Genomic DNA, 14,505 nt, shown 5'->3' with positions numbered 1-14,505 from the left:
CACTGTCGGAGGGTTAGTACTGAGGGAGCGCTGCACTGTCGGAGGGGCAGTGCTGAGGGAGCGCCGCACTGTCGGAGGGGCAGTACTGAGGGAGCGCCGCACTGTCGGAGGGGCAGTGCTGAGGGAGCGCCGCACTGTCGGAGGGTTAGTACTGAGGGAGCGCCGCACTGTCGGAGGGTTAGTACTGAGGGAGCGCCGCACTGTCGGAGGGGCAGTGCTGAGGGAGCGCCGCACTGTCGGAGGGTTAGTACTGAGGGAGCGCCGCACTGTCGGAGGGGCAGTACTGAGGGAGCGCCGCACTGTCGGAGGGGCAGTACTGAGGGAGCGCCGCACTGTCGGAGGGGTAGTACTGAGGGAGCGCCGCACTGCCGGAGGTGCCGTCTCTCGGATGAGACGTTAAACCGAGGCCCCGTCTGCTCTCTCAGGTGGACGTAAAAGATCCCGTGGCCACTATTTCGAAGAAGAGCAGGGGAGTTCTCCCCGGTGTCCTTGGGCTAATATTCATCCCTCGAAATTCTGACCGGGATTGGACGGGTTAGATGCAGGAAGAATGTTCCCTATGTTGGGGAAGTCCTGAACCAGGGGTCACAGTCTAAGGATAAGGGTTTAAGCCATTTAGGACCAAGATACCGAGATGAGGAGAAACTTCTTCACTCAGAGAATTGTGAACCTGTGGAATTCTCTACCGCAGAAAGTTGTTGAGGCCAGTTCGTTAGATATATTCAAAAGGGAGTTAGATGTGGCCCTTACGGCTAAAGGGATCAAGGGGTATGGAGAGAAAGCAGGAATGGGGTACTGAAGTTGCATGATCAGCCATGAGCATATTGAATGGTGTTGCAGGATCGAAGGGCCGAATGGCCTACTCCTGCACCTATTTTCTGTGTTTCAACCAACATCACTAAAAACAGATGATCTGGGTCATTATCTCATTGCTGTTTGTGGGAGCTTGCTGTGCGCAAATTGGCTGCCGCGTTTCCCACATTACAACAGTGACTGCACTCCAAAAGTATTCCATTGGCTGTAAAGCGCTGTGGGACGTCCTGAGGTCGTGAAAGGCGCTATACAAATGCAAGTCTTTGTTTTACTTTCTAATCCTTCTCCCAATTACTTTAAATCTATGCTCCCTGGTTATTGATCTCTGCTGAGGGAAATAGGTCCGTCCTGTCCACTCTGGTGTTGAGGGATAAATATTGGCCCCAGGACACCGAGGAGAACTCCCCCTGCTCTTTTTCGAAACAGCGGCCGTGGGATCTTTCACGCCCCCGACATAAAGGAGACCATACAAGAACAATAACGTGCATTTATATAGCGCCTTTAACGTCGCAAAACGTCCCAAGGCGCTCCACGGTGGTGTTATAAGACAAAGCAGATACATTTGGCATCGAGCCACATAAGAAGAAATTAGGGCAGGTGAAAGAGGTTTGTTTTCAGGAGCATCTTGAAGGAGGAAAGAGAGGTAGGGAGGCGGAGAGGTTTAGGGAGGGAGTTCCAGAGCTTGGGGCCCAGGCAGCTGAAGGCACGGCCACCGATGGTGGAAATAGACGGTCTGAGTTATGCTGTGGATATGTGGCCAGTAGCTCGCTTCAGGGTCAAATATGACACCGAGGGTTGCAAACAGTCTGGTTCAGCCTCAATCAGAAGTCGGGGAGAGGGCTGGAGTCGGTGGCTGGGGAACAGAGTTTGTGACAGAGACCGAAGACAATCTCCCCGCTATTTAACTGGAGAACATTTGTGCTCACCCGGTACTGACAATGTAGAGAGGATGGAAGGGTGGCGAGAGTTGGGGGTGAGGTAGAGCTAGGTGCCGTCAACGTACCTGTGGGAAGTGACGCCATGTTTTCGGATGACGTCGCGGATGGTGTCACCCCCCCGCTGCCCCGATAAGCGGGCATGCCTCAGACTGAGCCACCGTCCCCACCCCCGCCCCGTTGCTTTGCTGTCCCTGAAGGTACGCGGAGAGACCGACGCGGACTGCTGCACAACTCACCCCCCCCCCCCCTCCCCGGCATTCTGTCCCATCAGGCGATCTCACCATGAGCCTCCTGTGGTACTACCGGCCCAAGCAGACCGAGACAACGCACAATCCCGGCTGCTACTGTGAGGTAAGCGAGCGTCTGGCCTGCCTCAGCCAACGAGGAGGCCTTTATCTGCTTGTGTTCGGGCGTTTCCAACCCTTTCGCTCCGTCTCCTGAAGAGCCTGCCCCGAGTGCTGAGGTGCCTCCGTGGGCTCGGGGAAACAACAGCAACTTGCATTTATATAGCGCCTTTAACAACAACTTTCATTTATATGGCGCCTTTTACAACAACCTTCATTTATATAGCACCTTGAACATCCAAAGGTGCTTCACAGAAGAGCTAGCAGACAAAATTTGGCTCCGAGCTACATCAGGAGAAATTAGCGCAGGTGACCAAAAGCTTGGGAGGTTTTAAGGAACGTCTTGAAGGAGGAAAGAGAGGTAGAGAGACAGAGAGGTTTAGGCGGGGAGTTCCAGAGCTTGGGGCCCCAGGCAACAGAAGGCACGGCCACCGATGGTGGAGCGATTATAATCAGGGATGCTCAGGAGGGCAGAATTAGAGGAGCGCAGACATCTCGGGGGTTGTGGGGCTGGGGGGCGAGGGCCATGGAGGGATTTTTAAACAAGGATGAGAATTTTGAATTCGAGGCGCTGCTTAACCGGGAGCCAATGTCAGTCAGCGAGCACAGGGGGGTGATGGGTGAGCGGGACTTGGTGCGAGTTAGGACACGGGGCAGCGAGCACAGGGGGTGATGGGTGAGCGGGACTTGGTGCGAGTTAGGACACGGGGCAGCGAGCACAGGGGGTGATGGGTGAGCGGGACTCGGTGCGAGTTAGGACACGGGGCAGCGAGCACAGGGGGTGATGGGTGAGCGAGACTTGGTGCGAGTTAGGACACAGGTCAGCGAGCACAGGGGGTGATGGGTGAGCGGGACTCGGTGCGAGTTAGGACACGGGGCAGCGAGCACAGGGGGTGATGGGTGAGCGAGACTCGGTGCGAGTTAGGACACAGGTCAGTGAGCACAGCGGGTGATGGGTGAGCGAGATTCGGTGCGAGTTAGGACACAGGTCAGTGAGCACAGCGGGTGATGGGTGAGCGGGACTTGGTGCGAGTTAGGACACGGGGCAGCGAGCACAGGGGGTGATGGGTGAGCGAGACTCGGTGTGAGTTAGGATACGGGGCAGCGAGCACAGGGGGTGATGGGTGAGCGGGACTCGGTGCGAGTTAGGACACAGGTCAGTGAGCACAGCGGGTGATGGGTGAGCGGGACTTGGTGCGAGTTAGGACACGGGGCAGCGAGCACAGGGGGTGATGGGTGAGCGGGACTCGGTGTGAGTTAGGATACGGGGCAGCGAGCACAGGGGGTGATGGGTGAGCGAGACACGGTGCGAGTTACGACATGGGGCAGCGAGCACAGGGGGTGATGGGTGAGCGGGACTCGGTGCGAGTTACGACACGGGGACAGCCGAGTTCCGGATCACCTCTAGTTTACGTAGGGTAGTATGTGGGAGGCCGGCCAGGAGTGCACTGGAATAGTCAAGTCTAGAGGTAACAAAGGTACGGGTTCCAGGCCGTGGTCTGGACAGTCAACCGGGAATATTTCCTGCAGCATAGCGGGTCTGGCTCTGCTCTGGTAGCCTTGGAGGTCACCAGAAATAAGTTACAGCACAGGACACAGACCTCTCGGCCCAACCCATCCATGCTGACGTTTGCCCGCTGCGCGAGCAGTGACATGTGGCTCAGTGGGCAGCACCCTCGCCTCTGAGTCAGGAGGTTGTGGGTTCGAGTCCCACTCCGGGGATGTTGAGTACATAAATCCAGGCCGACACTCACAATGCAGTGCTGAGGGAGCGCCGCACTGTCGGAGGTGCCGTCTTTCGGATGAGACGTTAAACCGAGGCCCCGCCCCTCCTCTCTCGGGTGGACGTAAAAGATCCCATGGCCACTATTTCCAAGAAGAGCAGGGGAGTTATCCCCGGTGTCCTGGGGCCAATATTTATCCCTCAATCAACATCACTAAAACAGATTATCTGGTCATCATCACATTGCTGTTTGTGGGAGCTTGCTGTGCGCAAATTGGCTGCCGCGTTTCCCACATTACAACAGTGACTACACTCCAAAAGTACTTCATTGGCTGTAAAGTGCTTTGAGATGTCCGGGGGGTCGTGAAAGGTGCTATATAAATGCAAGTCTTTCTTTTCTGATAGAGCAAAGACGGAGAATCCCTTTCTATTGGCAGGAGGGTCGGCAAGCAGACGACAGCGATTTAAGACAATTAGCAAAAGAACTCGAGAGGAGATGAGGGAACATATTTTCAGGGAGCGAGTTGTTACGACCTGGAACGCGCTGCCTGAAAGGGCGGTGGGAGCAGATTCAATCGTGGTGCTCGAAAAGGAAATTAAATAAATACTTGAAAAGGAAAAAAATTTAGGGCTGTGAGGAAAGAGCGAGGGGGGGATTGGGGATAATTGGATCACTTTTTCAAAGAAACAATGGGCCGAATGTCCTCTGTAATGTATTTGCTTCATGGTCAAGAATTCATAGCAACACAATTGCTTTTAAGAACTAGTTGGTTTATTAACAAAAGTTTAACAATCACACGACACATTACCAGTTCATCCACCAGGCTCACAACCACCTGCCCCATCGTGGATCCCCCGAACCCAACTGGCTGGGGTTTTATTGAGTCTTGTGAACATCATGTGATTGGCTAAGCCACTCACAATGCAACAGCTCTACAACTATTTTGGTCGAGCGTTAATTCAAGCGCCCCCTAATTAAAGGGGCACCAGAACCGAGAAATTAACAAATTAAAATTTTGGAAAACTATGGTCAAATTAAAATTTGGTTGCCGGGGGTGATGCTGCACTCCAGTCCCTCCGGCGCCCACCTCTCGGGGAAGGCCGCGAGCGTACCGATGGACACCGCGTGCTCCATCTCCAGGGACACCCCTGGCTCGGATGTAAGGGCGGAAGAGAGGCAGGCAGTCGGGCTGAACGACCCCCTCGACCGCCCGCTGCCTGGACTGGCTGATGGCCCCCTTGGCCGTGCCCAGGAGCAGGTCTACGAGGAGGCCCCTCTGAACTGCTCGCTTCAACACAACAGCTCTACAACTATTTTAAAGTAGAACACTAAATCAAATGCCCCCTTTTGGCAAGGGGCACTCACAAACAGCTCCACAACTCTTTTCAGGAGACAAAATTAAACATTTAAGTCAAGTGCCCCCCCTATCTGCGGGACACTCTAAACACTTTTCACATGCCCTTTTTTTTGGGTTTTTTTGTGGGGTTTTTTTTGGCAGTAAAACAAGAGATATATATACACAAGTGCCCCTTATAAAAGGGGAGAGGGACACTAAAACCCGGCAATTAAAACAAATTAAACTTTAAAACATATAAAATCAAATTAAAATGTGGTTGCCGGGGGTGATGATGCACTCCAGTCCCTCCGGTGCCCACCTCTCGCGGAAGGCCGCGAGCGTACCGGTGGACACCGCGTGCTCCATCTCCAGGGACACCCTGGCCCGGATGTAAGGGCGGAAGAGAGGCAGGCAGTCGGGCTGAACGACCCCCTCGAACCGCCCGCTGCCTGGACCGGCTGATGGCCCCCCCCCTTGGCCGTGCCCAGGAGCAGGCCTACGAGGAGGCCCCTCGGACCCTGCTCGCTTCAACACAACAGCTCTGCAGACCCGTGAGCACCCTCGCAGGTGCGTGCATTCGACTCTCCTGCCGTGCTGCGTGACCCTGTGCTGTTTGATTTCCCCGCAGAGTGAACTGTTCGCCTCACGTCACAAGGATGTGAACAGCGTAGCCTGCATCGATGAGAAATGTTTTGTTCTGACGTTCTCCGAGTACTGCAGGTAAGGTACAGCCGCCCTCCAGTCTGACCTCCAGTGTACCTTCTCCTCCCCCCCCCATCTCCTCCATCGCTGAGGAGATCCCGAAACAAAGCTCGCTTGCCTCGAACTGTGCCAGCGGACAGCGGGTGTGCTGTGACCAGATAGTCACCATTCCCGGCCAGAATGGAGATTCTTTCTGCCCTTCGTACAGCCATGTCTCAGTAACGGCTATAATATCACCCTCCCGTGTCTATCTGTGCTCTCAGCTCTTCTGCCTTATTCCCAACACTCCTTGCAAGAACATATACCATTAAAAACAGAAGAAATAGGAGCAGGAGTCGGCCATACGGCCCCTCGGGCCTGCTCCGCCATTCAATAAGATCCACGGCTAATCTAATCCTGGTCTCAGCTCCACTTCCCCGCCCGCTCCCTTTATTCCCTTATCGCTCAAAAATCTGTCTATCTCGGCCTTAAATATATTCAGTGACCTCCACAGCTCTCTGGGGCAGAGAATTCCATTGATTTACAACCCTGTGAGAGAAGAAATTCCTCCTCATCTCAGTTTTAAATGGGCGGCCCCTTATTCTGAGACTATGTCCCCTAGTTTTAGTTTCCCCCATCAGTGGAAATATCCTCTCTGCATCCACCTTGTCGAATCCCCTCATTATCTTATAAGTTTCAATAAGATCACCTCTCATTCTTCTGAACTCCAATGAGTAGAGGCCCAACCGACTCAACCTTTCCTCATAAGTCAACCCCCTCATCTCCGGAATCTCTGAACAGCCTCCAATGCAAGTATATCCTTCCTTTAAATACGGAGACCAAAACTGTACGCAGTACTCCAGGTGTGGCTTCACCAATACCCTATCCAGTTGTAGCAGGACTTCTCTGCTTTTATACTCTATCCCCCTTGCAATAAAGGCCAACATTCCATTTGCCTTGCTGATCACTTGCTGTACCTGTATACTAACTTTTTGTGTTTCATACACAAGTACCCCCGGGTACCTTTGTACTGCAGCACTGTGCAATTTTTCTCCATTTTAAATTATAATTTGGCACGGCCAAACACCCTTGGTCTATTTTCTAGCCCTTGTTTCCTCTGTCTTCCAAAAATCACTTTCTACTTTTCTGCTGCCCAATTCCAGCTTTGCTTCTCTCCCCACTGATTCCATTCTCTGGTTCCCATCCCCCTGCCAAACTAGTTTAAACCCTCCCCAACAGCACTAGCAAACCCCTCCCGCGCGGTTACTGGACCCGGCTCTGTTGAGGTGCAACCCGTCTGGCTTGTACAGGTCCCACTTCCCCCAGAAGCGGTCCCAATGCCTCAGGAATCTAAAGCCCTCCCTCCTGCACCATCTCTCCAGCCACACGCTCATCTTCTCTATCCTCCTAGTTCTTTGTCACCTGACATGGACGTGATGGACAAAATGGCTTCCTTCTGCGCTGTAAATTTCTATCATTCTAAAACCGAAACTCCTTATTCGGGATTCCTCGCTCCGTGTCCCGCTCGCCCATCACCCCCTGTGCTCGCTGCCCCGTGTTCTAATTCGCACCGAGTCCCGCTCACCCATCACCCCCTGTGCTCGCTGCCCCCGTGTCCTAACTCGCACCGAGTCCCGCTCACCCATCACCCCCTGTGCTCGCTGCCCCGTGTTCTAATTCGCACCGAGTCCCGCTCACCCATCACCCCCTGTGCTCACTGCCCCGTGTCCTAACTCGCACCGAGTCCCGCTCACCCATCACCCCCTGTGCTCGCTGCCCCGTGTTCTAATTCGCACCGAGTCCCGCTCACCCATCACCCCCTGTGCTCGCTGCCCCGTGTCCTAACTCGCACCGAGTCCCACTCACCCATCACCCCCTGCGCTCGCTGCCCCCGTGTCCTAACTCGCACCGAGTCCCGCTCACCCATCACCCCCTGCGCTCGCTGCCCCCGTGTCCTAACTCGCACCGAGTCCCACTCACCCATCACCCCCTGTGCTCTCCGACCCACATTGGCTCCCAGTTAAGCAACGCCTCGATTTTAACATTCTCATCCTTGTGTTCAAATCCCTCCATGGCCCTCGCCCCTCCCTATCTCTGTAATCTCCTCCAGCCCCACAACCCCCCGAGATGTCTGCGCTCCTCTAATCCTACCCTCTTGAGCATCCCTGATTATAATCGCTCCACCATCGGTGGCCGTGCCTTCTGTTGCCTGGGCCCCAAGCTCTGGAACTCCCTCCCTAAACCTCTCTACCTCTCGCTCCTCCTTCACGACGCTCCTTAAAACCGACCTCTTTGACCAAGCTTTTGATCATCTGCCCTAATATCTCCTTATGTTGCTCGGTGTTAAATTTTTGTTTGGTAATCGTTCCTGTGAAGCCCCTTGGGACATTTCACTACATTAAAGGCGCTAAATAAATATAAGTTGTTGTTCCCTCCTGCTCATCAACCTTGCTGGACAATTGGACTTGACCGTTGACCTCAGCTGCTAAAACAAAAAGTGACTAAAATGGCAGAATCTGTCTGTTCTCGAATTGTGCAAATGGTCGCGGTTCCTCCAGATCCAATTTGCTGTTTCACTTACACTGGCCCATCAAACACTCCCAAGGCAGGTACAGGGGGTTAGATACAGAGTAAAGCTCCCTCTACACTGTCCCATCAAACACTCCCAGGGCAGGTACAGGGGGTTAGATACAGAGTAAAGCTCCCTCTACACTGCCCCATCAAACACTCCCAGGGCAGGTACAGCACGGGGTTAGATACAGAGTAAAGCTCCCTCTACACTGTCCCATCAAACACTCCCAGGGCAGGTACAGGGGGTTAGATACAGAGTAAAGCTCCCTCTACACTGCCCCATCAAACACTCCCAGGGCAGGTACAGCACGGGGTTAGATACAGAGTAAAGCTCCCTCTACACTGTCCCATCAAACACTCCCAGGGCAGGTACAGGGGGTTAGATACAGAGTAAAGCTCCCTCTACACTGTTCCATCACACACTCCCAGGGCAGGTACAGGGGGTTAGATACAGAGTAAAGCTCCCTCTACACTGTCCCATCAAACACTCCCAGGGCAGGTTCAGCACGGGGTTAGATACAGAGTAAAGCTCCCTCTACACTGTCCCATCAAACACTCCCAGGTCAGGTACAGGGGGTTAGATACAGAGTAAAGCTCCCTCTACACTGTCCCCATCAAACACTCCCAGGTCAGGTACAGGGGGTTAGATACAGAGTAAAGCTCCCTCTACACTGTCCCCATCAAACACTCCCAGGGCAGGTACAGGGGGTTAGATACAGAGTAAAGCTCCCTCTACACTGCCCCATCAAACACTCCCAGGGCAGGTACAGCACGGGGTTAGATACAGAGTAAAGCTCTCTCTACACTGTCCCATCAAACACTCCCGGGGCAGGTACAGCACGGGGTTAGATACAGAGTAAAGCTCCCTCTACAATGTCCCATCAAACACTCCCAGGGCAGGTACAGCACGGGGTTAGATACAGAGTAAAGCTCTCTCTACACTGTCCCATCAAACACTCCCAGGGCAGGTACAACATGTTTAAACAAGTGTAACTAAAGCAGGCCCTCCTTGCCCCCCCCCCCCGCCCCGGACGGTGCAGGTTCCACGCCCGGCTGAGGAGCAGGGAGCAGCGAGCCGAGGAGCGGACCGCGATCGTGCCGTCGCCGACGCGACACCCCATCCCCCGGCACCGCCGGGTCCCGCAGCACACGGACCAGGAGCTGGTCTTCTTCTGCCGCACCCTGTACGACTTCCTGCGTGGTCAGCTGGTCAGCAACCTGTAGGGTGGGGCTCGGGGTAGGGGGGGGAGCCGGGGGGGAGGGGTGCGGGATCATCCAGAGACCTCCCCCCCCCCCGGGGTCGGCAATTGTAACCAACCCGTGGGGAACCCGCGGAACCGGGGGCAATGCCGCTCCCCCCCGTCCAGCCGCAATTATCACGTTCACCGGGAGTGAAATCTGACAGGGTGTGAAATTGGCAGGAATTTTGTTAAAATTGCCATCGTTTCATGCTGGGGAATTGGCGTTCGCCCACGTTACCACAGCAACCCCGCTTCGCAAATACTTCATTGGCGGCAAGACCTGTTTCTGGACGTCCCGTGGTCATGAAAGGCGCTATAGAAATGCCGAGTTCCTTCTTTTAACCGCGTTCCACCGTACCCCGAGTCCCCTGTTGACCAGGCTAACGGTCTGCAAAAAAACCCAGCCCTCTTGCCCGGCGAGGTTGTGTGCGAGACCTGGCCTTAGCTGCGTGCCCCTCCTCCATTACATCGATAGCGCTCTGCTCAATGGAAAGCCACCTGCTGGGTTAATGACGCCTAGAATCGGAGAACGGTCACAGCACAGGAGGAGGCCATTCGGCCCGTCGAGCCTGTGCCGGCTCTCTGCAAGAGCCCCTCAGCCAGTCCCACTCCCCCCCCCCCCCCGCCCTTTCCCCGTAGGCCCTGCTAATCTTTTCCTTCAGCTACTTATCCAACTCCCTTTTGAAAGCCGCGATCGAGTCTGCCTCCCCCACCCTCTCAGGCAGCGCGTTCCAGATCCTAACCACTCGCTGCGTAAAAACGTTTTGCCTCGTGTCGTCTTTCGGCCAATCGCCTTCAATCCGTGTCCTCTGGTTCTCGACCTTCCACCAATGGGAACAGTTTCTCTCTCGATCCGCTCTGTCCAGACCCCTCATGATTTTGAACACCTCGATCAAATCTCCTCTCGACCTTCTCTGCTCCGAGGAGAACAACCCCAGCTTCTCCGGTCCGTCCACGGAACTGAAGTCCCTCATCCCCTGGAACCATTCTGGTCAATCTTTTCCTGCGCCCTCTCTAAGGGCCTTCACATCCTTCCTAAAGTGCGGGGCCCAGAATTGGACACAGCCCGCGCCCGATTCAGCCACAAGGTCGCCCTTCCCCGCAAATCTGTCCGGTGCGGGAGATAATGTCACGTCCCGCTGCTGCCTCTTCGGAGCTTGGGGGCTGAGGTGTCTGGTCAAGGGAGGGAGAGAGAGAGAGAGGGCTTTACTCTGCCTCTAACACGTGCCGCGTCCAAAGCGGTTTCACGCGGAGCCCAGCCTCGACCGCAGACCAGCAAACCCACCCCCAGACTGAAATAAAAGCACTGCGAAACACTCAGCAGGTCCCCTTTGAGGATTTAATCCAATTCCCCGCGCTCAATCCCGCCCGGTTTCAGATGAAGAGTACAATCCCCCCCAAACACATTAACGGCACAAACAGCAGGCAACCCATCTCACTGCGAGTGGGGCTGTAACGAAAATGCTCGAGTATTTATCGCTGTTTCATTACTTCGCTAAGTGCCGGTCTTAACATGGGGACAGGAGGAGGCCATTCAGCCCCTCCAGCCCGTTCCGCTATTCCATTAGAACATGCCTCTTAACTCACTCTATCCACCTTGTGTCCGTAAAAGAAAGACTTGGGTTTATATAGCGCCTTTCACAACCACCGGACGTCTCAAAGCGCTTTACAGCCAATGAAGTACTTTTGGAGTCACTGGAGTAAGGTAGGAATCCTTAATACCCTTACCCAACAAAAGTTCAAATACTCGAATGTCCCCGCTGGAGGGGAAGGCTGGCAAAACGTAATTCACCTCGCATCCGTGCAGCCAGCAGACAATTTGTGGCTTGGGTCGCTGTGTGCAAAGGCCAATGTCAAGTCTTCAAACTTTGATTCTTTAACGTGGAAAAATAAAGGTTGTTGCAGTGGCAGAGTGTTGCCTCCAGGTGTCAGTGTTGGCCACCGACAGGCCTGTTGTGTTCCGAGGAGTCTGCGTTTCCTCTGTACGGTTCGCCCTCCCACCAGACATCTCCCGACTCCCCCACTGCCCCCTTCCTGCAGGAGAGGGCTCTGGGGTGGGGGGGGACTAGAACCGAGGGAGTGGAGGGTGGAGGGGGAGAATTGATGTGCTTGCCAATTATGTTGTACTGTTTTGAGGTTGTGTTGCAGTGTATAGACTAAGTCCAACTGGGCAATGCCAAGCGGTTAAAGGGGGCGCTCGCTCCAGTGCCACACCCAGTGTGGGCCCCACGCTAATGTTTCGGAGCCCAGTCTGCACTGAGTTCGTTGACTGTTGCGTTTTGCGACGTTTAGCCTCAATGGCTTTGGACCGAGGGAGGATAATGAGGCGGGAATCTCGGCACCTTCTCCCTGCGCAGTAATCCACACCCCACGCGCATGGACCCTTGGTGTCGGCTGTGAAGCCCGACATAGTCGAATATCCCAGCACCTTCTCGTTGTGTGGTTATTCCCCGCCCCACAGGAACTGCTAATCACTGACCACTCTCCTCCCCTCCCACCCCGCGGGAAAGTGTGCGCGTCGCGGACCCTGGGCGGGGGCAGGATTGGTGTCGGCTGTGAAGCACTACATAGTCGAATATCCCAGCACCTTCTCGTTGTGTGGTTATTCCCCGCCCCACAGGAACTGCTAATCACTGACCACTCTCCTCCCCTCCCACCCCGCGGGAAAGTGTGCGCGTCGCGGACCCTGGGCGGGGGCAGGATTGGTGTCGGCTGCGATGATGCCCCACCCTGGCGAGCGGCCACGTCGGGCGGGGGGGGGCGGGGGCTGGGCGGCACGCAGGTGGAACTGCTTCGCGGCGCCTCCGGGAGCGGAGAGAAGGCCCGCGGGCGAAAAGGAACCGCGATCGCGGGCTCAAGCCGACCAGTTGCCCGTGCAGCGGTGCGCAAGGCTCGGTGGGATGTCAGGGAGTGGAGGGGGAGGGTCGGGGGCGGGGGGGGGGTGGGGGGGGGAGAGCAACAAAAGTTGCTGCAGTAATTGTAAGCCCCCCCCCCCCCCACCTCCCCCAATTCCGCAGGGGGGGGGGCTCCTGATAGAGCACCACCAGCGTACGGGAGGGGAGGGGAGGGGAGGGAAGGGGAAGGTAAGGCCAGCTCCTTGTCGCGGGGACACTGCGGTGTGCAGTGCCGCAAGGCGGTCGTTAAAAAAAGCTTTTGGTGATGGTTTAAAATAAAAGAAGTTTGTCATTATGCAGCGGGAGTCCGGTGTCACTTATTCGCGACTGAGGTTCAGCCACGCATGCGCAAAGTGGAAGGGAGCTTAAGGAAAAGGGGATCGGTGTCCCTGTGGGGGCTTGTCGTGGCCGTGCTTTTGCCAGAGGTTGTGACAGCTGGATCCAAGGGACGCAAAGCTAGCAGAGAAGGACTAGCATTGAAGCATCGAAGTTTACAGCACGGAAGGGGGCTATTCCGGCCCATCGTGACCGACAAGAGGCTATCGGCACGGTCCTAGCCTGCAAGACCATCAGCAGGCCGGGGCCATTGGAGGGAGCAGTGTGTGCTAATGCAGGAGGGCGACGGCTATGAAGGCAGGTCGCTGATCGCAGTGCGGGCAGGCACAGCAGGAGGGGCGAAGGAGCGGCGAGAGTTTGTAGAGGGAAGTGACCGGGGCCCAGGGGGCAGCACGGGCCCAGCCCACACTGTGCGATATGGGCGCGCACTGGGTCCGTGCAGCAGAGCTGGTCTCCAGTCGTCCTGGTTAACCCTTGCCACTGGACCCAGACCTCGCTCTGTCGAGCCCCGTGTGGTGGCTGGTGTGCAACGGTCACCCCACGTTAAAAAAATCCACCCACAGGCATCTTCCACCCTTCAGGATGTAGTTCGGGATCCGGAATATTAGGTCCTTCATTGAAACGTCTGTGAGCTCATCCCTTTTTGGCGTGGAAGCAAGTCATCCTCGCTCCAGCCTAATCCCGCTTTCCCGCTCTCGCTCCGTAGCCCTGTGGGTTACGGCACTTCAGGTGCACATCCAAGTACCTTTTAAATGTGGTGAGGGTTTCTGCCTCTACCCACCCTTTCAGGCAGCGAGTTCCGCCCCAGATCCTCCAGGTGAAGAAATTTCCCCTCAAATCCCCTCTAAACCTCCCCCCAATTACTTTAAATCTATGCCCCCTGGTTGTTGACCCGTCTGCTAAGGGGAATCAGAATATTGCACGCACAGAGTGTCCCGCGCAGGGACAGGCCCCTTGGCCCAACCGGTGTTTATGCTCCACACAAGGACTCCTCCCATCCTACTTCATCTTCAGATCAGAGATCAATAAATCCTTGGGCTCTGAGGGAATCGAGGGATACAGGGACAGTGCAGGAAAGTGGGACTGAGGTCAAAGACGATCTCATTGGATGGCGGAGCAGGCTCGAGGGGCCGAATGGCCGACTCCTGCTCCTAATTCGTATGCTCGCCCAATCGCCGTCTCCTTCTATTCCTTTCTCCCTCACGCACTTATTCAACTTCCCCTGAAATGCATCCGTGCCTCAACTACTCCCCACAACGGCCACTTGAATCAAAGGAGCGCAGACATCTCGGGGGGTTGTGGGGCTGGAGGAGATTACAGAGATAGGGAGGGGGCGAGGGCCATGGAGGGATTTGTAAACAAGGATGAGAATTTTGAAATCAGGATGTTGCTTAACCGGGAGCCAATGTCGGTCAGCGCGCACAGGGGGTGATGGGTGAGCGGGACTCGGTGCGAGTTAGGACACGGGTCAGCGAGCACTGGGGGTGATGGGTGAGTGGGACTCGGTGCGAGTTAGGACACGGGACAGTGAGCACAGGGGGTGATGGGTGAGCGGGACTCGGTGCGAGTTAGGACACGGGACAGCGAGCACAGGGGGTGATGGGTGAGCGGGACCCGGTGCGAGTTA

General features: G+C 55.5%; 1 protein-coding gene across 1 annotated transcript in view; it reads left to right on the top strand.

Moving 5' to 3' along the window:
- Positions 1–12,556, top strand: part of LOC139239171 (bromo adjacent homology domain-containing 1 protein-like) — a 30,009-nt gene extending 17,453 nt beyond the window's left edge. Inside the window, exons 5-7 of the mRNA XM_070867781.1 lie at positions 2,023–2,102; positions 5,784–5,875; positions 9,448–12,556. Of these exons, the coding sequence (XP_070723882.1) occupies positions 2,023–2,102; positions 5,784–5,875; positions 9,448–9,631 (356 nt within the window). The 3' untranslated portion in view covers positions 9,632–12,556. The remainder of the gene's footprint in view (positions 1–2,022; positions 2,103–5,783; positions 5,876–9,447) is intronic.
- Positions 12,557–14,505: the final 1,949 nt, after the last annotated feature.

The sequence above is a fragment of the Pristiophorus japonicus genome, chromosome 26, assembly GCF_044704955.1.
Source record: "Pristiophorus japonicus isolate sPriJap1 chromosome 26, sPriJap1.hap1, whole genome shotgun sequence".
Lineage (NCBI taxonomy): Eukaryota > Metazoa > Chordata > Chondrichthyes > Pristiophoridae > Pristiophorus > Pristiophorus japonicus.
This window is presented reverse-complemented; position numbering and strand designations above follow the sequence as displayed.